At 46.8% G+C, this 23,566-nt stretch overlaps 1 protein-coding gene across 1 annotated transcript in view; it reads right to left on the reverse strand.

The window, feature by feature from the left end:
• Positions 1-816: 816 nt before the first annotated feature.
• Positions 817-23,566, reverse strand: part of LOC308611205 (forkhead-associated domain-containing protein 1-like) — a gene marked incomplete at both ends in the record, with an annotated part of 87,818 nt that continues 65,068 nt past the window's right edge. Inside the window, 6 exons of the mRNA XM_081260082.1 lie at positions 817-933; positions 9,505-9,670; positions 10,207-10,427; positions 10,848-10,943; positions 13,864-13,988; positions 14,677-14,806. Of these exons, the coding sequence (XP_081116208.1) occupies positions 817-933; positions 9,505-9,670; positions 10,207-10,427; positions 10,848-10,943; positions 13,864-13,988; positions 14,677-14,806 (855 nt within the window). The remainder of the gene's footprint in view (positions 934-9,504; positions 9,671-10,206; positions 10,428-10,847; positions 10,944-13,863; positions 13,989-14,676; positions 14,807-23,566) is intronic.

The raw sequence follows: 23,566 nt of genomic DNA on the forward strand, positions 1-23,566 counted from the left end.
AGGCAAAAATGAGGGTCTCTTCAAACACCACGGGAAAGGGGTGTGTCCACCTGGGCAGTGTGTGTTCTTTGATGACTGGGTACTTGGTCTGTCCTGATGGCCTGGGACTTGACCTACTGGGCTGTCTTGGTGCGGCAGAATGGGCAGCGTGAGATGGAGTTAGAAACCTGGGTTCCAGACCCAATTCTTGAATTTACTAGCTGTGTGACTTTAGACGGGCCATTTAACCTCTCTGGGCCTCAGCTTCCTCATTTGTAAAATGGGGAACATAATGCTATTTACCTCCCAGGGCTTGAGAGAGGATTAGACGAGAAGTGTTTTGAACACCGCAGAGCGCCATATAAACATGACTCACTGTTATGGAAGCGATAAAACTGGTTGCTGTTCACACTTATTATAATCAATTCAGATATAAATGCACTATACCATGGCCCCAACAGCCCTGAGGTTACCATTCTGTCCTGTGGCCCCAGTACATGCCCTGGGTTTTCTCAACTGCGGGCTTCTCAGAGCTCCTTGGAGGTGTGACATTTGGGTTTGTCACTACCCAAACACATAATTGCATCTACCAGGCCTAGGAGTCTGAATTTCAAACTTATTCTTCATATGCCTGCGTATGTTTACATTCATAATATCTGTGAAAAGAACCCCTCTCCTCACACACTCCAAAATACAGTATTGTGCAAAATACCAGTCTAGGAAGCAACACACTAGGGTAGCAACCTTTAATGTCCTAAAAAAGCATCTTAGTAGTTTGACGCAGAAGAGTTACACTGACTCATGGAGGATCACGCGAGGCCCAGCGGGACGACATTTCTAGTTCCTTCCACCAGGTTTAGAAAACAGAAGGCTCTGGCTGGATTTGCTGGACATTTCTCTCTTCAGCATCTCCCTTCCTTGGTCCATCTTTGGGGTGCCTTTTCTGGCTCCAACCTACAACAAGCAAGAGCAACAAATGCCCAAACTCTACAATTGTAGGGAGATCCCCAAATATTTCTCAAATGGCATTTTTTTTTACTCAAAAAAAAATCTTTGTTGTAAAAAGTATTTATATACACACATAGACGTGAGCAAAACGAAGGTAAAATGATCCACCATTATCACACTACCCACAGGTAACCTAATTCACATTTTGGTGTACACTCTTCCAGATACACAGATAACGTTTTCTTCTGACATTTGCATCTTTTTTTGAACCAGCAGTTTCTGATTATAGGCAATTTCATTGGGATGGACTTTCTCTCGAAAAGCTGTTACTGAACTGAATGCCTTATGTCTCTGATGTCTTAGGAGGGTAAAATGCAGCATACTCTAGGGGGCCTGTCTAACCCTTTTCTGAGCACTACTCCTGGATCCAGGCAGCCATGTGTGTGACTCTGTCCCTGGTCATAGCTGATCGGGCACTTGGCACGGGCTGGGCTTTTAAGATGGTCACTCCCAGGATTTGGGTTATGGGTTCTAAGATGCTACTTGCTTCCTGGGCTGGTCCTTTGAACTGGGGGACCATGAGGTCATTCCTTCCTGTCACATGACTGGAGAGAGCAGAGATCAGGGGAGCCACACAGAGACACAGAGAGGAGATACGGCCTGTGTGTGCATGTGCGCATGCTTGTGTGTGTGTAAAAGAGATGATGCCTGAGATCTGATGGCTTACCAGTTCTATTTCGAGGCCAGGCTCTCTTTCAGCTCCCAGTTTTTATGAGGCACTCACCCCTATATCCTTAAAAAAGCCCCCTCCACCCCCCCTTTTTTTTTTGCGGTACACGGGCCTCTCAGTGTTGTGGCCTCTCCAGTTGCGGAGCACAGGCTCCGGACGCGCAGGCTCAGCGGCCATGGCTCACAGGCCCAGCCGCTCCGCGGCATGTGGGATCTTCCCAGACCGGGGCATGAACCCGTGTCCCCTGCATCGGCAGGCGGACTCTCAACCACTGCGCCACCAGGAAGCCCAAGGCCCACTCTTGGGGAAGGAGTCGCCCAAGTTACACTTGGCAAGGAACCTGGAGGAAACCTTTCTGTACTGAGGAGATCCTAGACACCAAACTTCTAAGCTCAGGCTGGAGGGCAGGGAGAATGGGAAGCTGGCTCTTTGCTCTTAGCCGAAGCACCATCTGCCCCGCTTCTGTTAAAGCCAGAGGCAGCGTGAAGTTCCAGGGTGTCTCACATCTCAGAGAAGCACAATGTTCCCACAACATCTGGGGCCCATCCCAATATCTCCTCTGCCATTTCACATCCGCAGGTGGTCCTCAGACAAAACCTAGATGTAGGGCAGTTTCTGCCTCCTCCCAGCTCAGTCATATATGTGAGTGAATAAGTAACAAACTTCCAGTCGTTTCCACTTTGCAGGGTGGCAAACGTCTCAGATCAAGTGGGGCCCTCAGGATGCTCTCTATCCTCTTAACATCCTGCTCTGGGGAGTAACCACCTTCTGGTCTTAGCACAAGGATGCTGGTTGAGAAGCTTCTATTTTTCAAATATATCCCTCACCTAGAATATCTTCGTTTCTTCCCATGATAATTTGGTTGCCTCAGCATGACTGTGGCCTTTTATCAAACTTGAATGTCTCCTCTCTCATATTCAACCAAAATGTGTTTGGCTTTCTAGCTTCCTGAGAGCTCGCCTCTACTGTCTGCAAAGTGGGAACGTGGACTGGCTTAATTCCAGTTCCAGGGCTGATTTGTCAATGGCAATGTTTCAACATGTTCAAGATTTCATAGTCTTAATTCTCAACTTTGAAGAGAATTCTAGAGGATGCTTCCTTGAAATTTAAGAGAAATGCCACTGGAAATGTATCAGGTATATTACCTGGAGGTTTATAACCTAAAGGAGGAAAAGCTAGCACTCCCCTGGGTGTCAGATCTGCACTGATTCCCAGCTCTCCTACTGAGCTGTGTGGCTCTGGACAAAGAAAGTCTCTGAGCCTCTGACACCTCATCTGTAAATTGGGTATAATAACAACACCCACCCCATAGGGTTGTTGTGAAGCTTAAAAGAGATACTGCACGTCAAGTGTTTGGCTCTGTGCCCAGCACATGCCAAAGGCTCAGTACATAATAGATGTGGGATAACTGTCCACTGGGCTTCCTGCTGACGTCCTAGGGTTTTCTCTCTTCTCTCTTCTGGCTCACCTGGAAATGTGAGTTCTGCATCTTTGAGTTCTTCATCAGCTCTCCAAACATTCGTCTCTTTAACACAGAAAGAATATTGACAAAATTTAGCTTATGTTCTTATTTGCCTTTTGCATCAGAGAAAAATGGATTTTTCTCAACTTTCAGATGCTACCCATTTGGATGGAATGTTGAGCCTTCCTAGGTGAGGAGGTGAGGATAGAGGTCTGCAGAAGGGGGTGTGGCTTTGGGGTAACGCTACACTGTCCTGCTGCACCTTTTAGGGAATCTCTGTTCCAGATTCCAGCAGAGAAGGAGGTGGTCAACCAAGAAGGCTATGAAGGATACTGCATTCTTCTTGGAGGACAGATCTGCTTTAGCTGGAAGCAGAGCCTCCTAGATCAGTGGAAGAGGCTGTAGATGTCCAGTGGCTTTCCACCCAGTGGAAATGTTGAAAGCCCCAGTGGCTAACCTCCCGGGCAGGGACTACAGGGGCCTGTTGGGAAGCCAGCATCACTGAAAACCTGGAGCTTGCCGCTCCCCTGGGGTTTGATGACTATTGCTGACCCTGATCTGCTCAAGACCCTGCACCTCAGGGGCAGCTCATCAAAGAAAGAGCATCCCCTAGGCACTGGAGACACAAAAGTCAGAGGGAACTGGGCTCTCCCTTGCAGACTGACACTCCGCAGGTGAATGTGCAGTGGTGTCAGGAAGGAGACGTTCTCCTAGAGCCCTGAGCATCCACTGGGGTCGCCAACCTGATTCCTACAGCGGCCAGGAAAGTAAAAGAAGTGGGTGAAGTGAGCTGGGGTGGTGGTGGACAGCAGCAAACACACGAGCCCAGCGCCTTTCTAAGGGGCCTGGAAGATGGAAGCTTGTGATGGTGGCTTGTGGGTCTGTGGGCCTAGGGTCGCCAGATCTTCCAAGTTTCCCAGAGAAGATGGAAATCCAGAGTATTCCAGGAAACTGCCCTATTTTGAAATGTAACTTAAAAAAAACTCCCATGAGCCAAATGGAATATATCTGTGGGCTGCCATCTTGCGACACCTGGTTCAGAACCTCCCTGCTTGGTGTCTAGTTGGTGCTCAGTAAATGTTGGAGGGGTTGCCAGATAAAATACAGGATGCCCAGTTAAATCTGAATTTCAGAATGAAGCCAACAAATTTGTGAGTGTGAATATGCCCCGTGTAATATTTAGGACATTTATACCGAATAGCTTTTGTTGTTTATCTGAAATTAAAATTTAACTGGGCATCGTGTTTTTGGTTTGTTTGTTTTCCCCTCAATCTGGCAACCCTACCGGGTAGTCACACAACTCAGGGAGGAAATAAGGCTGTCTTTTGGGACAGGGCATAGGTGCTTACGAGACTCTTCCATTCTCCCAGAAGGATGCTGACTCTACCCTCAGAGGACTGTCCGTGAAGGCTGATGGGCCCGTATTGACCTGACAGTTACCCTCCAGGCATTTTCCGTGGAGAAGCCTCGAGCCTGCGGCCACTCGGTATTTATCACAAACTCCGTTGAGACAATCACTATCCAAATGCCCAGATATTATAGAGCAGGGGTTAGTTTTAAACCAACAGCCTTCTTCTCTCCCACCCCATCCCCCGCCTTTTTTTTTGCAGAACCGTTTATCCAAGCAAAATCCCATGAGGAACTTGGGGTATAATATAATGGAGAGCTTCTCTGGCGGGAGAAAGGTGTGTGTGCTTTGAGAGTCACACCCTTCCATGGCACCCAAAGGCTCCAGGGAACCCCAGTTTGAACATTGCTGCAAAATTCCTTCCTGGATTAAGTTCCATCAGTGGGCAGCTGGGCACTGAGGGCAGAGCCTGGCCCCTGTGCACCTGCTTTTCCTGAACTTTACTGAACTCACTGGGATGTGATGAAGGGGGTGCGGGAGGGTCTTTTTCTTTAGCCTTCTTCTATCCGTATGCTGCATAGGCCTGGCCACATGGTTCTACTTCATCATTGTGGGCGGAAGAGCACCACCCGAAGCCCCTCCAATCCCACGCCCCTCCTACACAACATCTACCAATTGTGGGGCTTCCCTGGTGGCGCAGTGGTTGAGAGTCGACTTGCCGATGCAGGGGACACGGGTTCGTGTCCCGGTCCAGGAGGATCCCACATGCCGCTGAGCAGCTGGCCCGTGAGCCATGGCCGCTGAGCCTGCGCTTCCGGAGCCTGTGCTCCGCAACGGGAGAGGCCACAACAGTGAGAGGCCTGCGTACCGCAAAAACAAACAAAGTAACAAACAAACAAAACACACAAGTGGCACGGAGGAAGCCAGAATCTTGAGAATACCTGGGCCCAAGGAAATCTTGGAAGATAGTGAGTTAAAGAGAATAGTGAGGATAATGACGATGGTAGGAGAGGGTGAATGCTTTGTGGTCCTATGTGCTAAGGCTTTTGTATACAAGCTCCCATTGGGAAGGCTACGAGCTAGGTGCCATTTTTATTCTCATCTTAAAGAAGAGGGATCTGAGCTAATTAAGCAGAGGGAAGGTTAGGGGGTTTTCCTGGCTGAGACCACAAGGCAAAGCAGTGGTCACGCCGCTAGCCAGGACTTGATTGGCTGGAAATTTGATTGGCAGGAGAGCTGAGCGGCTTCTCCTGCCAGAAGCAGCCGGTGCCCTTCAGCCTTTCTTACACTTCAAGCCCTAAGAAAGGGCTTGCGTGCTTCCCAAGTGGCAACTTCTGTGCATTTAAAAATTCCCTCTTGAAAATCCCAGCCTTACCCATTCACAAAAAGTATCTGGGTCCTTTCTTGGCCGTGGCCCTAGTCGTATTCACCAAAGAGAAGAGCGCGTCTCATAAGAGCTGGCGGCTTTGGGAGGACCGGGGAAGGCGTCGGCTGGCTGGAAGCTCCCTGAAAGAATTAGAGGAGTCCCCACCCATCCATGAGCTGCCTATTCTTCCCCCTTAGAAACGGGGCTTGTGATGTGCCAGGCACTGCAGGCATTTTGCCATTTAACCCTCCCGCTGCCCCACGCAGTAGGCCCCTTGCTAACAGTTTTGGTTGCTTTTGTTGAGGAACCTGTGATACAGAGGTCAAGCCACTTACTCAGGGTCATTCGGGGCAGCGGTGGGGCTTGACCCCTATTTGTTTGACTCCAAATCTGGCCTCTGAACTCTGAGAGACACTGCCGGCTTCTCGAGTGATGTGGGAAGTGGATTCGAGTGAGCACGGCCTGGGCCGCGGTTCCCGTCCCTCTGCCACATGGACAGAGCCACAGGCCCAGTTCGCTGTGAAGGCCCAGCATCTTATACCAAGTCTCATTTTCACAGCCAGAGATATTAGTGTGGAAATAGGACTTTTGATTCTTGAAAGGTCTGCTTGGTGAAGAGATGGTCAAACATTAAAACTACAAACTCCATTTTTTTGGGGGGGGGCAATTCTGAAGCTTAAGATGTGTCATTTCATCTCAGTGCTTCAACCTTGCCACCTCTGTGAACGGGTGAAGAGTTTCAAAGTTTTATACAGGAGGCTAAAAAACTAAGGCTCCTTGTGAAAATACTAAGTGTAAAACTTAGAAAAGAGGAATTCTACTTTCTGTTCATTTCTGCTTAAAGACAACGAAGATCTACTCCCTGGAAGGAACGGATGCCAAGACAGATGTATACAAGTGCCCTTTAGGATCCAGCAAAACATAAAATGTAATATTGTTTTCTTCCTGACAAACAGGGATTTCTGACAACATATTAACAACAAGCCTGAAATGCAAACCTGAGTCCTGGAGTGAAACCCCCAGGAGCAATGGTGCGATGTATCCAAGGGGGCCACCCTGGTAAGGGAGACACAGAAGGAAGGGGTGTGGAAAAGTGAACCTGGGCGGGGGAGGGCAGCAGGTGGGGAGGAAATCCTGTTTCTGCCACTTAGTAGCCAGGGAAGGGTACCCTCTGTCAAATCAGCTTTCCCCTCTCTCTAAGGGGACGACACTTGCCAGCATCCCTTGCGGGTTGATGGGAGAGATGAAGCATGTGCGGTGTGGAGCAGGTGCCTGCCTCTTGGTAAGTCTTTCCCCCAGTTGTGAATTCCACGAATTTGAAAGCTACTAGCTGTAGCTCTTCTGGGGACCCTGACACAGGTTCAACTTGGCCATTTCAGACCCTTCTCGGCTGAGGGATGTCTAGCGCCAAACAGGCAGGCATGTCCCTTGCCATGCGTGTGAATGAGGCAGCCCAGGAATAAAGCATGTGAAGCCTGATTATGTAAATCCTCAGGCTTTCAGTACATGACAATGGCCTTTTTTGGGCCCTTCGCTGTCCCATTCTGTGGTCTGGTGTCTCTGCTTTGGGGCCTAGTCTGCCAAGCCCTGGGGGCGGGGGGGGCACTTCGGGGAGGGGTGAGCTCTGCAGAGGGCACATCAAAGGGAAAGTCACAACTCTGTCACTGGCCCAGCTCTCCCTGGCATTGCTTGGTGTGAAAGGAAACTGTCCTCTGCCTGAGGCAGCCCCATGACATATGCAGACTAAGGTCTGTGATGTTTAATTCACAGCAGTGAGCACTGGAAACACTTCATCCAGGCTCCCTCAGAGCAGGACAGCCACTTTTCATTTCTGGGGCTCTAAGCCAGAGAGCCTGCTGTCTGGAAACCTATTGCCTGGAAGGTTCGCAGGATGGGGGGCAAGCTTCTGCAAGGAACTATCTGACCATCACCTCCTGGTTGAGCAGAAGGGCACCCTTCTATGACCTTGGCCTCCTTAGAGCTCATGCAGGCAACAAACACACACATACAAATACACACACATGCCAACACACAGCACATACTCACATGTACACACATACACGCAAGCATGCGTGTACAAATACACAGCCCCAAGTCAGAAAGACTGGAGTACTATTCTGGCTACTCAGAAGAGCAAACCCAGATCTTTATTCTCAGAGAGCTTATTCCTCGGTGTATCCCTGGCACCTGGCAGAACAATGACAGTCAGAATCGCCGCCTTTGAAAACACTCGGGCTGTTCACTCAACTGATTGTGGTCATCATTGCAGGAGGCAGGGAAGTCAGATCATGACGCTGGACACCCTTAAACTCAGTACAGTGCTATGTGTCAATTATGTCTCAATAAAACTGGTGGAAAAAATAGTTATCTGGATAGAAAGAACAAAATAAAATACACGAATTATCAAAAGTTAAAAAAATACAGACGAGCTAGACTATGAGTCTCAGAAAGCACTGTTCACAACAGCCAGGACATGGAAGCAGCCTAAATGTCGATGGAGGAGTGGATAAAGAAGATGTGGTACAAATATACAGTGGAATACTACTCTGCCATAAAAAAGAATGAAGTAATGCCATTTGCAGCAACATGGATGGACCTAGAGACTATCATACTATGTGAAGTAAGTCAGACAAAGACAAATATCATTTGATATCACTTATATATGGAATCTAAACAAAATGATACAAATGTGCTTATTTACAAAACAGAAACAGACTCACAGACTTTGAAAACAAACTTATGGTTACCAAAGTGGAAATGTGTTGGGGAGGGACAAATTAGGAGTTTGGGATTAACATATGCACACTATTATACATAAAATATGTAATCAACAAGGACTTACTGTATAGCACAGGGAACTCTACTCAATATTCTGTAATAACTTATATGGGAAAAGAATCTGAAAAAGAATAGATATATGTGTATGTATAACTGAATCACTTTGCTATACACCTGAAACTAACACAACTCTGCAAATCAACTATACTCCAATATAAAATAAAAATTAAATTAAAGAAAAAGAAAGTTTAAAAAAATAGAGGCAAGCTAGACTATGAGTCTCAGAGAGGTTAATCTAACACATATATATGGAATCTAAAAAAAAAAAAAAAAAACAAGGTTCTGATGAACCTAGGGGCAGCCAGGAATAAAGACACAGAGGTAGAGAATGGACTTGAGGACATGGGGAGGGGGAAGGGTAAGCTGAGACGAAGTGAGAGAGTGGCATTGACATATATACACTACGAAACATAAAATAGATAGCTAGTGGGAAGCAGCTGCATAGCACAGGGAGATCAGCTCAGTGCCTGGTGACCACCTAGATGGGTGGGATAAGGAGGGTGGGAGGGAGACACAAGAGCGAGGGATCTGAGGATATACGTATGCATATAGCTGATTCACTTTGTTACACAGCAGAAATGAACACAACACTGTAAAGCAATTATACTCCAATAAAGATGTTAAAAAAAAATGCTGCCTGAAGTCACACAGTAAATGGCAGAACAAGAGTCTAAACCTAAGTCTGCCTAATGCTAAAGCTATTCTGCCACCTTCCTTTGCAAAGAGTGAATGCATTCTTTGCTGCCTGGATCCCACTGGGGCCTCAGTTGGCTGTTTCTAAAGGGAGCTGAGGGGCAGCCTCAGAGGCTCTGCTCGGAGGAGGGACCTCTCACCTTCTGCTGCCTGATCGCCCTGGTGACCCTCTTCTCCTGGTGCAGCCTCTCTTCCATGTGCGCCAGGGCCTCCTTCAGCAGCGCCTTTTCTTCGGCCTCTTTGGAGATGTCGTCCTTCAGCTTTGCCACCTGTGACTGGTACATCTGAACCGACACTTTGCTCTGCCTGAGCACACAGGAGAGACAAAGTCTCTTTTCTCCTCAGCTTTCTCACTCACCACCAATGCTACCGACCTGGGAGATCCTCAGAACACTTCCATATATGCCTGGCTTCGCGGTTTCCTTACAAGTGGGGGGAAGGCTGAAGATGTGGGGACTAGAGGGCAGAATAAATAGCCCATTGGCTGTGGACGTGCAGCACGAAGGGGGCAACGGTTATGCTACCAGCCCCTCCCAATTTCCCAGAGAGGGTGGGGGAACGGATACCACTGAAAATAGGGTGGAATTACGAAAAGCACACACATGGTGAAACATCAGACACATTTATAAAAGGTGCACCTTATTCCTTAACAGTAGGGTACTTTAACTGCTGCTTTCTTGCCCAGAGACTTGGGTCCATCAGGCCCTGAGTCACCATCCCGCCTCCCCACTCCACACCCAGGCCTCTGTCCTCTTGTCCTGGTCCCTACGGGTCTGCAGCTGCACCGAGGTTTAGCCTGGAGAATGGAGGCCTGGGCCTTTTGCCGGGGACACGGGCCATACTTGAGCTGTTCAATGTCCTCCTTGTATCGTCTCAAAAGCTCTTCTTTTCTCTGCAGCTGGTTCTTGAGTAGGGTGATCTTATCAAACACCAGGTACAGGTCTCTTTGTCGAAGCTGGTAGACTCTCTCCCTCTCTTTTCGGGAGAGGTGTTTCATGGACACGTGACCTGACATATCTTTGATGTTCATCAAAGTCCCGAGGGTTTTGCTCATATCCATGTACTACGAGAAAGCATTTCTCAGGTAAGAGGCCTGGCCCAAGACCGCTGGTGGCCACTTTGAGGAGGCAAACATCTAACTCTGTTTCATTCATTTTCTGCAGTTGCAGAGAAGAAACACATGCTTTGCAAATGAGTGCATTTGGGGTTTTTAGTACGACTTTCATTTTCCCCCGCATCCATTTACACTATGCCTTTTTGAGAATTGGGGTGGGGGAGGGGGAATGACAACAGACATAAACATTCATTCTTACTACCCAGTCTTCCAAGGAATTGGGCTCTGCAATTTCCAGCCCATGCTGGGAAAGGAGATGGGTCTCGTGGAGCTACTGTACCAACTAAACATGTATGTGGAGTTGATGTTTAAACTATCTGCAGGGCACACAGGTTTGGACAGGAGGGGACTGATGCTGGGTATACCTACCAGGTTTTCACTGAGATCTAAAGCGTCAGCCACATCCATTTTCCCTGACTTCTCAGAGACCATGATGGACCCTGGGCTGGAAAGGCCATTTTGAGGCTGAAATTAAAAAAAAGAAGAAAAACTCTCTTGGCATTCCATTATGATTTTCTACATCCAGAATAATAACCCAAAGAATAATGGAAGAACTGGAAAGTTACTAAAGAATAATTTGAGAGAGTTAATTTTTTTAACATCTTTATTGGAGTATAATTGCATTACAATGGTGTGTTAGTTTCTGCTGTATCAAAAAGTGAATCAGCTATACGTATCCATATATCACCATATCCCCTGCCTCTTGCATCTCCCTCCCACCCTCCCTATCCCACCCCTCTAGGTAGACACACAGCAACGACCTGCTCTCCCTGTGCGATGCAGCTGCTTCCCACTAGCTATCTATTTTACCTTTGGTAGCGTGTGTGTGTATATATGTCCATGCCAAGAGAGTTGGTTTTAAATCCACTCTGACTCTGTGAACTGCTTTCTTTATGACTGTGCTCCTACCCCTTCAGAGCACAACTGCCTTTGAAATGATGCATCACTTGTGCCGTTCTTTGGCCACTGTCTCGTCTGTCTTCCCTTTAGGCCAGTGGTTCTCAACCGGGGGTGACTCTGGCCACCCTACCCCCTCCAGGACATTTAGCAATGCCTGGACACATTTGTGGTTGTCATAATTGCTGCTGGCGTCTAGTGGGTAGAGGACAAGGATGCTGCTAAACACCCCATGATGCATAGGGCAGTCTCCCAAACAAAGAGTTACCTGGCTCAAAAAATCAGTACCGCTGATGTTGAGAAGACAAGCTCCAGAAAAATGGAGACCATGTGGCTTTTGCTCACTATCTCCCTCCTTGTGCCCAGCATGGCACCTGTCACCGAGTGGTGCATAGTGGTCATGTTTGTTGAATGAACGAATGAAGGTTAAGTGGAAAATGGCCTCCCTCCTTTTTACTAAAGGAATCTCATTTCTGTGCAGCAGAAACCATACCCTCACAAAATTCGGCCCAACCTTCTCCTAGCTCTGGAACCTGGTGGGTGGGCATCCCTTCAGACCCTTTCCAGAGACAATGCAGATAGTGTTTGCAGCTGCATCTCCCTAAGACCCCAACCAGCCAGCTGGCTGCTGGAAGCCCAACTGACTGCATGGAAAGGCCACCAGACTGAATAGGGGACCTGATCTGAACGACTACAAATAACCATAACAAGCCTCCTTAAAAAATAAATTGGCTTTTAATGCTTGCCATGAGCCTCTCTTAGCCCTAGCATTTGTTGGCACTACCCTGAAACCCTCTGAGATTAAAAACAAAACAACTACAAAAATATAAATGCCCCCAAAGTGACTGTGATAGATAAGAGTATACATATTTGTCTATGTACCTATGGAGATGAGAATAAAAGAGGGTATCTGAAGATGACAATAAACCGGGCAGATCTGCTGCAAAAAGAACCTGAGATGCTGTTCAGTGTCTTCAGCTACCCTGAGCTGCATCCTCTGTACCTCTCCAGACGCCCCCTCTTTTCCTGAGGGAAGGGTCACTAAGGAAGAGCCTGGGCTACAGGATCCAAGCACACAGTCCCCACCCGGTCTCTGCAGGCTCGCAGACACACCACCAGGGACACACCCCTGGTGTGTCTTCAATCATTATTCTGTGACCTTGGGTGAGGTACTTGACCTCCTGAAGCCTTACTTTTTCTTATCTGTTAAATGGGGACAATAATAGTAACTATGACACAAGGCTGCTACGATGGTTAAATGACATAAGGCATGGAGCCGGCTGAGCTCAACGCCTGGCACACAGTAAGCAGTTCACAGATGTCAGCTATTCTTCCTCCTGCTCTTTCCTTTAATTACTGCCAACCTTGGAGGATTGAGAGTTGGGAGGTTTCCTGCTCTGTGGTGTCAGTGGTGGGATGAGGGCTTGTTGCCAAGGGGAAGGTCAATCTTGGAAGCAGGACCATCAGGACGTGAGATCCAGCTGAGCTCCCCACCTGGAGACGGTCCCTCTACTCCCAACCTCAGAGAAGGAAGATTCGATTTTACCAGGAAGACCAACACGTTTCTGAAGACTCACATCTCTAGACGTGTGAGCAAATGTCTAGAAAAATTGTAGGAGAAAATGCTGGTACAGATAGGATGGCTTTATTATGTTTTCCAAAAGCTGGTTTAGACTAGCTGCCGCAGCAAGCCACGCTGACCTGAGCTGTCCATTGTCATGTGTCAGTCAAACACCTGATCAAACATCCATTTAGGATACACGGCACCTTCAACCTAACAATCAAATTACTTCTGAAAATCCTGGAAAACACAAACTATGCTCCCTAAGAAAGGAAGGTTTTCTTGGATAATACTCTTTAAATACTGTTTGACAATAATAACTATCATCTATTAAAGTGCTCGCTATGAGCTAGGCACTGGGATAATCACTTTACATGATGATCTCCTTTAATTTTTCCATCATCATTTTACAGCTGGGAAATGAAGTCCCAGAAAGGTTAGGAGCCTGCCCAAGGTCACAGAGCTTGCAGAGCTGGGATTAGGACACAGGTCTCTGATTCTAGAACTTGTGTCTTCTTAATCATCATGGCTCCCTTCTGCTGCCCTTTATGTGTTCATGTTTTTCAGTTTATAGCAAAAAGCAAATGTTAGGCAAGCTCATGACATAATGTTGTACATTAGCTTGTTGGATATTTTCTGCAGAATATAACATGTGAAGTGAAAAGGAGGGCCCAGAGATTGACCTGGCCAGCATCAGTGCAATGCTATATCATGCTGTACATGATGGGAAGCAGCCTTTCTATTCAAACATTGGATCGCTGGTACGGCCAGGCACCGACCAGTCCATACAGGTGCCAGCCCATCAGGGAGGACCTGGCCTCGAACCAATGATGTATACAGTGGTGCCAGGGCACACGGCTAGTGTCTGTCCTCATGCCCACCCTCCCCACGTGTCAGTCAAAGCAGAGACAAAGTTTCTTTGGTTACCGTTCCGATCTCTACTCTTAAAAAAGTTGGCAAGTCAGGTTTTACATCCAATATTTTCCGAACATTTTTTTCCATCCCGAGGGTCTTTAAGTCTAGAAATGATCCATCCATGTGGTCCTTGTGATCTATAAAAGAAAAAAGTTTACACTCAAAAGAAAGGCTCAGGAAGAAGTTACTGCATGTAAAAGTCACAGCTGCTATTTACTGGACCCTTACCACAGGCCAGTACTAATTAGCTCACCATCCTCCCTTGGCTGGTGAGGCATCGAGGCCCAGAGAGGTGACATGACTTGTCCAAGGCCACACAGCTCATATGAGGCTGCAGCCTCCCAGGGTGGGGGCACTGAGGGGGAACGTTCGGCCACAGGTGTGAGGATGGACTTGAACCCAGGCTTCTGTGTCCTAGCCCAGGGCTCCACCCAGCAGCAAGCTTGGCTTCTTGAAAGCCCTATTCCCTCTAAACAGGGTATTTATCCTGGGAAGTTCCCCAAGGTTGGTCCTTGCACAGCATCAGTCTATGAAAAAGTTTTCACTGGGCCACAGTGAAATAAGAAAAAGAGGGACAAGGTTCTGAGTTTTTCATGAAATCCTGTTTATTTAATATCAAGGCCTGCTCTTGACTCTGAGCTCATGCCTACCCATCTATTTTTTTTTCCTGCCCATCTTTTTTTATAACTCTGTTTTTTTAGTTATGAAATGATGGGGATAGAAGATGGTGGTCCTGGCAAATTGGTTAGTCCCTAAAGTGAACCCTCAAGTCTGGGGTCCACGGTTCTCAGCACAGAGGGGGTGACTAGGCAGGAGGAAACTTACTTGACAAGCAGGCCTTCTCAAGTTCTTTAATTCGTGCACGAAGCTCAGATAAAGCCTTTTTCTGACACTGAATGACTTCCTCATGTCGGGACGCTTTGCACTTGGCCCCTAGATCACTGAAGGACTGCTCCTGTGGCCAGAATGGTGAGGACAGCAGCTTTATCAGTGATCACAACCTCCCTCTCTTGTATTTGAAGAAACATGAACAAATCATGGATTAGCAGAAACCCTGTCACTTACTTAGTACCTTGGAAAATATCATTACAGGGCTTCAGCAGAGAAGGAATTTAAAAATTTCATTTCGAATACAAAGTCACATCTAGGAAGATTTCCAACTTTCCTACCGACTTAGCATCACTGTAAATAAGAGATCCCCCCTGTGTTCCCTCCCCACGTTTTCTTTCTCTTGTTCTTCTAATGCTCTTCTAAGCTGGGGTTTCCACTTGTTCTCATTCTGGTCTCATCTCTGAACAATCACATCAGATTTGCTCCTGGAGGGGCTTTTTTTTTTTTGCCGGCACCATGCGGCATGCGGGATATTAGTTCCCTGACAGGGGATCGAAACCGCGCCCCCTGCAGCGGAAGCACAGAGTCTTAACAACTGGACCGCCAGGGAAGTCCCTGGAGCGGCCTTTTTTTTTTTTTTTTTTTTTTTCGTTACTCGGGCCTCTCACTCTTGTGGCCTCTCCCGTTGCGGAGCACAGGCTCCGGACACGCAGGCTCAGTGGCCATGGCTCACAGGCCCAGCCACTCCGCGGCATGTGGGATCCTCCCGGACCGAGGCATGAACCGGTGTCCCCTGCATCGGCAGGCGGACTCTCAACCACTGCGCCACCAGGGAAGCCCCAGGTGGTTCTTATCGGCCAACTTGGGGAAAACCTTTTTCTAAGACTCTGTGGCTGAAAATGTAGTCTGCAGAGCTGTGCTATCGGTACCAGCTGGGAGCTGTTCAGAAATGCAGAATCCCAGGCTCCCCCCACCCAAGACCTGCTGAGTCAGAATCTGCATTTCAACAACATCCCCATATGATCCGTGGACACCTTTGAGTTGAGAGGTGCCACTGTAAAGTATCCTCTAATTGGCTGGTTTCTGGAAAAGTAAGTAGCCGTTTTGGCCATGTGTTTCCCCTGATATGCATGAAGAGAAAGACTGAAATACTATTGGTTGGTCTTGCACACACTTAGACACAAACCAGGACCCGCAGTAACGACTGGGATTTGTATCAATAAAATCAGCTGCGGTATATAAACAAAGTACCATTTCTAGACATTTCAATAACCTTGCCTCTTCAAGTTGATCTTCAAGTTGATCTCTGAGTTTTAGGATTCAAGCTTCATGTTAATTCCTCCTACATCATTCACCCTCTTTAATTAATTTAGTTCCCAACAAGGAGTTGCTGAGATTCCTCCATCTAAGTACGCGCCCTCTGTTTCTCATAGGAAAGCCCATTTCATCAGTTTCCAGTAGTAAAGAGAAGGACGGGGACCACCTTACCGATTTCTCTTCCATTAGCCGCTTGACTCTGGCTTTCAGCTTCTCGTCTTGCTGTAGCCTTTCCTCGGTCAGCTTCTCCTTCTCTGCCAGATGCTGCCGAGTTTCCTGAGAACTGTTGATCTGCATCTGAAATGAGGGGAAGGGGAACTGCAGCTGATGGGCGACAGGACTAACACAGGAGTCATTTCCACTACCTTTGGGGGCGGGACAAAGGTTCACGAAACTTTCTTCAAAACACAGAAAAATGATGCTTAGCTTAGTAACTAATAGCGAAGTAGTAGAGCATCGTGGTTAAGAGCTCAGACTCTAGATATGGATAGAATCTCAGCTCTAGATCTTTCTAGACACTTCTTCGTATAGAAAATAAGCGGGTGAACTAAGGCAGGCCGTCTTCCTCCTCATTCATCCCTGCCGGCCGCTTGGGTGCGGGATTCCGTGGAGAGCACGGGCCCGTGAAGGGGCTCTGCAGCATGCCTACCTGACCTACTGCCCTTTCCAAATTGGCTTTAATGAGGTTTTCTCTGTTCCTCATTTCTTGCAGCTGAAGCAATTTCCTTCTGGAATCCTCCCGAAGCTTCTCTTCAACCTGAAAGGATGATGAAACCGAGGGCTTGCTGCTAATGTGATCATCATGCCCTCTGGGGAAACTCTTCTGGGGGGGCTGCTAATGGCAGTGGGGGAGTCCCTGAGGGGTAGTGACAGCTGCAGACCAGCAGCCGGGGTCACAGGCATGCACAGGGTGGAGGCAAACTCACAGGGAGTTGCCCCCTAAGGGAAAGGGATGAGCTCTGCACCCGGGGCTCAACTATGTTCTACCGCACACTCCCATCCCAGCTCGGTCCCTAACAAGCCGTACGACACTCGGAAAGTTATTTCACTGCTCCGTGACTCAGTGTCCTCATCTGTCAATAGGGGATGATGATACTAGTATCACTGCATAGAGTTATTGTGGGGATTCAATGTTTGGAATAGTGCTTAAGGGCTCTGTGAGTGTGTTAAGTACTGTTGTAACCTATGAAAGGTGGACGGGAATGTCCGCCGTACAGTCTCGTTCTAATAACTCGTGATGGGTACTTGGAAATAGTATGATTGTGTTTATTATCATAACTGTTTGTCGTTACCACTTTGAGCACACTCACTGGTGGTAACCTCTCTGGAGGCTTGCCAAAGCAATGTCTATTAAGAATTGCAGCCTGAAAAGGAAGGCCTTTAAAGTGGAGAACCTTGCCTACTTTTCCCCCCTTGCTTGGGTAACAGTCAACACGCGGTAAGCTTGTACGTGCTCCACGCTACCCTTGGCTGGCCAGTGTAGGCCTCGCAGCTGCTCAGTTCTTGGATGCACCTGCTGAGCCCTGGGCCCTGGCACTAACAGGAAATGAGGCAAACTCTCGTAAATAAATGGAAAATTTTTGTGCTGAAACAAATTCACAGGCTGTTTTTTTAGGGATCTGAAGAGGGGGATCACAGGGATGTAATAAAAGACCCAGACAAGCCCTTAAGAGCTTTCTTCTGAGCAGTGTGGTCCAGTGGAAGAGCCTCTACCCAGCTCCGTTACCCTGGAAAAGTCATCTAAGCTCTCTGGGCCTTAGTTTTCTCCCAGGTCTAAACATGCTCTGACTTCTATGTCAGCAGCCTTTTTCATATGCTGCAAAAGCCAAGTCCAGCCTTGGACTCTGCCCTTATCTGTGTTCTGCATGAACAGCCCCCGTTCCCGTCCCCAAGCCTCAGAGTCACCTTCAACAGCCGCCCCGCTCCCTCTCTCACACTCGGGGGTCTCATGCCTGTCCTCCAACCCCTCTCACATGAAAGCTGGACTGTGACAAGTGGCCTTCTCGCCTCGAGTTTAGTTTCTTCCAGTGCAATCTTAACGGTACTGTGAGAGTTACCCAGCTGTAAGGCAGCTCTGTCCAACAGAACTTTCTGCAACGGTACAGGTACTCTGAGCGAGGCTGTGTTGTCTAATACGGCAGCCACCAGGCACATCTGGGGATCGAGCACTCGAAATGGGGATGATGTGACGGAGGAACTGAACTAAAAATTTTAGTTAATTTTCATTAATTTCAGTGTAAACAGTAGCATGTGGCTGTTTGCTACGCCAGGGTAACTGAAGTCAGACGAACCTGGAGTGAGACAAAACCGACTGTGCCATTGGGCTAGTTACTTTACTAGTAACTAGTAGCCTTGACTTTCTCATCTGTAAAATGGAGAGGATGATTTCTAGATCACAGCACTGTTGTGAAGATGAAGAGATGAAATGTTCAAGGTAACGCCTAGTACGTGAGAAATTGTAACTATCATTTTCACCCTGATTACTGTCCACGAATGTCATTGCATCAGCCACTTGTTCAGGAGCCTTAGGAGCTCCCCACTGCCTGTGTGGTACAGAGCCCAAGCACCTGAACTAAGGCAAAACACCAAGCCAGGGATTCAAGAAGCCCCTACGAACTCAACGAGGTATATAAAACTGAATCCACACCTAGATAAACCATAATAAAACTGCTGGAAATCAAGGGAAAAGACAATCTTAAAAGCAACTGGAGAAAAAGACAGATTATGCAAAGGTACAACAGTTAGGCTTACAGATGACTTCTAAATAGAAATAATAGGAGCCACAAGACAATAGTGACATATCTAATGCTGTATCTAATGTGCTGAAAGAAAATAATTGCCATTGTAGAATTCAATACGCAGTCAAATGTGTTTTAAGAATGAAGGTTAAATATACATCTCCAGACAGACACACAGGCACATTTGAGAATTTGTCATCAGCAGAGCCACAATGAGGGAAAACATTAAAGGGTATTCTTCAGACACAAGAAAAATGAACCCAGGTGGGTGATCAGAGATGCAGAAAAGACAAGCAACAGTAAGGGTAATGTGTGGATATGATACTGACTATAGCAAAACACTAATAATGTCTTGTGGGGTTTTAACTATCAAGAGGAGTTTAGAAAATGACAGCAATGGCTTATAAATCTGGAGGGGGTAAGTGAAGTTAAGGTGTTTGAAACTCATTGCACTGTCAAGGAGAAGGGCATAATTATCAACTACTATTGCCTCTTGGGAAGTTAAGAATGCAGGGCTTCCCTGGTGGCGCAGTGGTTGAGAGTCCGCCTGCCGATGCAGGGGACATGGGTTCGTGTTCCGGTCCGGGAGGATCCCACATGCCACGGAGCGGCTGGGCCCGTGAGCCATGGCCGCTCAGCCTGTGCATCCGGAGCCTGTGCTCCACTACGGGAGAGGGCACAACAGTGAGAGGCCCGCGTACCGCAAAAAAAAAAAAAAAGAATGCATATTGTAGTCTTCAGGATGACTACTAAGAGAATAGTAGAAGAGTGAAAAACTTAATTAATGTGTGATTTTGGTGAGTCAAGGATGAATGCTATTGTCTTACTATTACTAAAAGAATAGTAAAAAAGTGAAATATTTCCAAGCTAATAGAGGGCGAAAGTGGAATAAGAGAAAACCATCCACTCAGAAGGAGGCAAGAAAGGAGAGAAAAAGGAATATAGCACAGATGGTACAACTGGTATTGAGCAAGAAGGTAGATTTAAACCCCAGTAAATGAGTAATTACATAATATAAATGGACTAAAAGTCAAAGATTGTCAAACTGGATTTTGTAAAAATGATACGCTATTTGAAGGCATATGTCTAAACCTTAAGACAAAAATTGACAGAGAACATATGAAAAAGATATGGTATGAAAACTCTAACCAACAGAAAGCCAGTGATGAAGCTAAATGACAAAGGAGACGTTAAGGGAGAAACACTAGTAGAGATGAAAAGGGACATTTCATGATGATCTAAAGTTTTGCTCTACAGGAAGTATTAGGATTCTAAATTTATATGCACCTAGTAACACAGCCTCAAAATATATAAAGCAAACATCGTTCATATTAAAAGAAGAAACACACAAATGACAAACATGTTGAGATTTTTAAAAACATTCTCAATGATGGAACAAAAAGACAAAAAAAAATCAATATGAGAATTTAAGTTGGAACAACATCATTGGCAAACTTGATTTAATGGATCAATTCTTTCTTAGATAATTTCACAATTAAGATCTGAAGGCCGTCTAGGGTTGTGGTTACACACAGGAGCTTTGGAGTCAGGCAGACCTGGATTCAAGTTCTGCCACAACTACTTTATGCAAGTGAACTTGGATAACTTCCTTCACCTCTGTGAGCCTCAGTTTTCCCGACTGTAAAGTGGGGTGAATACCAGTATAGACCGCATGGGGTCATTGTGAGGATGAACAGAGATGATGCAGGTGGAGTGCTTGCCCCAGAGTGGTTCCCAGGCTGACCTGTCCCTGCCATACCTTGCTCTTTTCCCACAGCGTCATAGAGATCAGGCTCTGCTCGGTACTGCTCCTTTTCAGCTCCACCCTGAGCTTCCTCATTTCTTTTTCCATGTCATGGATTTGCTGAAAGAGTTCCAACAACAGGGAAGTCAACTTCACAACTCATTTCATCCGGTTCATTTAGGCAGAAACCTAGTCTGGGATTCGCTTAACTCCTTCCCTTGGGGGACAATTCCACATCTTTGAGGCAAAGTAGACTTTCTTTCAACGGATGCAATGAAAGGGCTGGGTGAGGGAAAATTTGAGTTTCTTTTGAAGATCAGCATGGATCCTGGATTAAACAGTACAAGATACCTATCCACTCATTAGAGTCTCTTTCCTTGGGGCACATTTTTGAGTTCAATCTAAATAAGGGCTGTTTGGAAGACACAATGGGCACAGTTTGGAAGAAAAGAACAATGACATTTTTCTTTTTTCTCATTTGAGGCAGAGAAGTGTGCTCCTGACAGAGAGAAGAACACACGTCTCCTGCCCCCGTCCCAGGCACCGTCCTTCCCAACGGATGGAAAACGTATGCCTGGTGATGTGCACGAGGGTTCGGGCCGGTACAGGGGGTGAACATTTACATTTAGTGGTCATCTTTTCATTGTATTCATTTTTATGTTCACCTTCCATACAAGGCCAGTGATACATTTGCTTTTTATTTTGGTTTTATGAATTGTTGTAAAATTGAATGTATTTAAGCAAAAACACTTCAAGAAGAGTTGTGTTAATAACAGTGCTCAGGGCTGTGATAAAACTTGTGACAGTGGATCATGAAAGTCTGGGCATCACAAGTCCAGGGGTAGGGACCACGTTGAATTTCTAGCAGCATACGGTGGCCACCTCCCGTCCCTTTCCCCAGGGGAAACCTGATGAGGGGCCTTGAGCCAACTGCCCAGAAAATCTGGGGAGAGTGTGTTTTCCATGGTCTTTTCACCCATCTCTTTGAGGCCAGCAAACCAAAGAATTAGGAGACTACATTAACAGACAAACACCCAGAAAGCCCCAGAGCTTGTGCTAGCTAATGGGCCAAGGAACCCCTCCAAAACCCTCAAGGCCACAATCTAGGCTTTCAGTGGACACCTAGGGGTCAGGAGGTTCAACGCACGGTTTTGCAGAGTTTTAACTCGTTCTCTTGGGCTTCCCACTTCTCCTTCTTGGCATCTTCCTTCTGTAACTCTTCTTTCAGCACTGAGCACTGTGGAGAAAAAGGACAAGGCCACGGGGGCTTGGCTGGGGGTCCCAAGTACCTGTGTTCACGCCCAGGAGTGTTTCTTGCTGTATAACCCAATCACACCTCTGAATTCTGAGAGGCGAGACCAATTGTGTGATGGGAGCACGGGATCCTACAGTCCTTCCCAGTTCACCCCTCTCCTGAGTTCTGAGGAATAGAGCATCTAAGTTCCTCTTCAAAAGCCAGCAAACTTCACTGCAGGGGAAATCCAGCTTTGTAGAGTCTGGGTACTTAGGGTGCAGGAATTGGGATGTTTTCACGCTGTGACCGGTGAGGGTGGAGGGGGCCGAGCCAGTGAGCTGGGGTCCATCTTAGGGCTTTTGTGCAGGTTGCATCTCAAAGAAACAACTGCCCCGACTGGTGTGGAGGGGTAAACGGGGCTGTCTTGCCCGAGGGCGGCTTGGCAACAGGCATTAAGGGCATAAGGATGGATGTGCCTTCTTTTGACCCAGCAATTCCCACTTTAGGAATGTACCTTAAGGACAATGACTGGAGAAATAAGTAAATCTGTAGTTTCAAGGATGCTCTTCACAGAATTGTCAGTAACAGTGGAAGATAAAAAAAAAAGAGGAAAAAACCCAAGTGTTGTTTACAACAGCAGACCACTTTATAACACTGGATACATCCAGGAGAAAGTATGTAGCTTTTAAGACGAATGATAAGAGCGTTGATTTATTAGCACGGGAAAACAGTAAGTATTGAAAAATTTTTAAAATGTGCATAGTATAAATTCACTATAAAATGATTGATTGATTGATTTCTAGGCAATATATAGAAATAAGACTAGAAGAACATACATGAAAATATTAACACTGATTTCTCAAGGTAGCATTTCCTCTCCTCTCTTTTTATTTTTTCTTCTCAATGTCATCTACCTATTTTTCTAAAATTAACACACATGATGTATGTTATTAAAAAAAAGGCATCTCAAATGTTCACAAGAGCAGTACCCTTGGTGGTGACGAGCCCTTGTGCTATTGGCCAGCACAGTCTAGAGGAGAAGGGACCTCATTCCGAGGTCAACGAGGAAGGTGAAACGGGGACATAAATCATCCAAATGCACTTCAGGAGGTAGAAGAGCCAAGCAGGTGCTGTCTTTGCAGATTCCTTCTACTTAGCACCAGCTCTGCATCCCCTTCCCGTCCCCAACACACACACACACACACACACACACACCACATTAAACAGCTATAGCACATGCCTGGGAATACACTCTGCTTGGGAGAAACGAATGCAGAGGGCTTGGCCAGGCAGCCGACCTCGGGCAGAGGCAGAAGAGCACGACGAAAACCAGCCTCCCACTTCTCGGAAAACCATTTTGTCATCCCCATTTCACAGATCGGGAAATGGAGGCCAAATAAGTTACAATGAAAGAAAGCTCTGGGATTGGACCCTGGTCTGTCTGATCCCAAAGCTCGTGCAGTGCCTTTCACCAGCTCCAAACTGGGTATGGTACTACGTACCAGGTATTACTTATTGTGCCTTTTCCTTGGAACCTCAAGATCTGTTCTCACCCCACCCCCATGCAGACCTAGCTATCGGGTAGCCTCTGGGAATCTCTGAGTTGCCACCTGAGATGAAAGCTTTGAGGTTTTACCTTGACTCACAGAAACAGGCACATCATGCAAATACTGAGAAATCTTATCCTATAGAGGCAGGATTCTAAAGTTAGCATTGAAGGCAAGATTTGCAAATAGTCAAAGTTACATGTAAAAAGCTCTTTGCTTGCCTACCACGTTCATCTTCCATAGAGACATTCTACACACTAAAGTCTAAGGAAGAAATGAGAGTCTGCGTGTTTGCATCTGGATC

Source organism: Mesoplodon bidens, assembly GCF_964165515.1.
Source record: "Mesoplodon bidens genome assembly, contig: HAP1_SCAFFOLD_291, whole genome shotgun sequence".
Lineage (NCBI taxonomy): Eukaryota > Metazoa > Chordata > Mammalia > Artiodactyla > Ziphiidae > Mesoplodon > Mesoplodon bidens.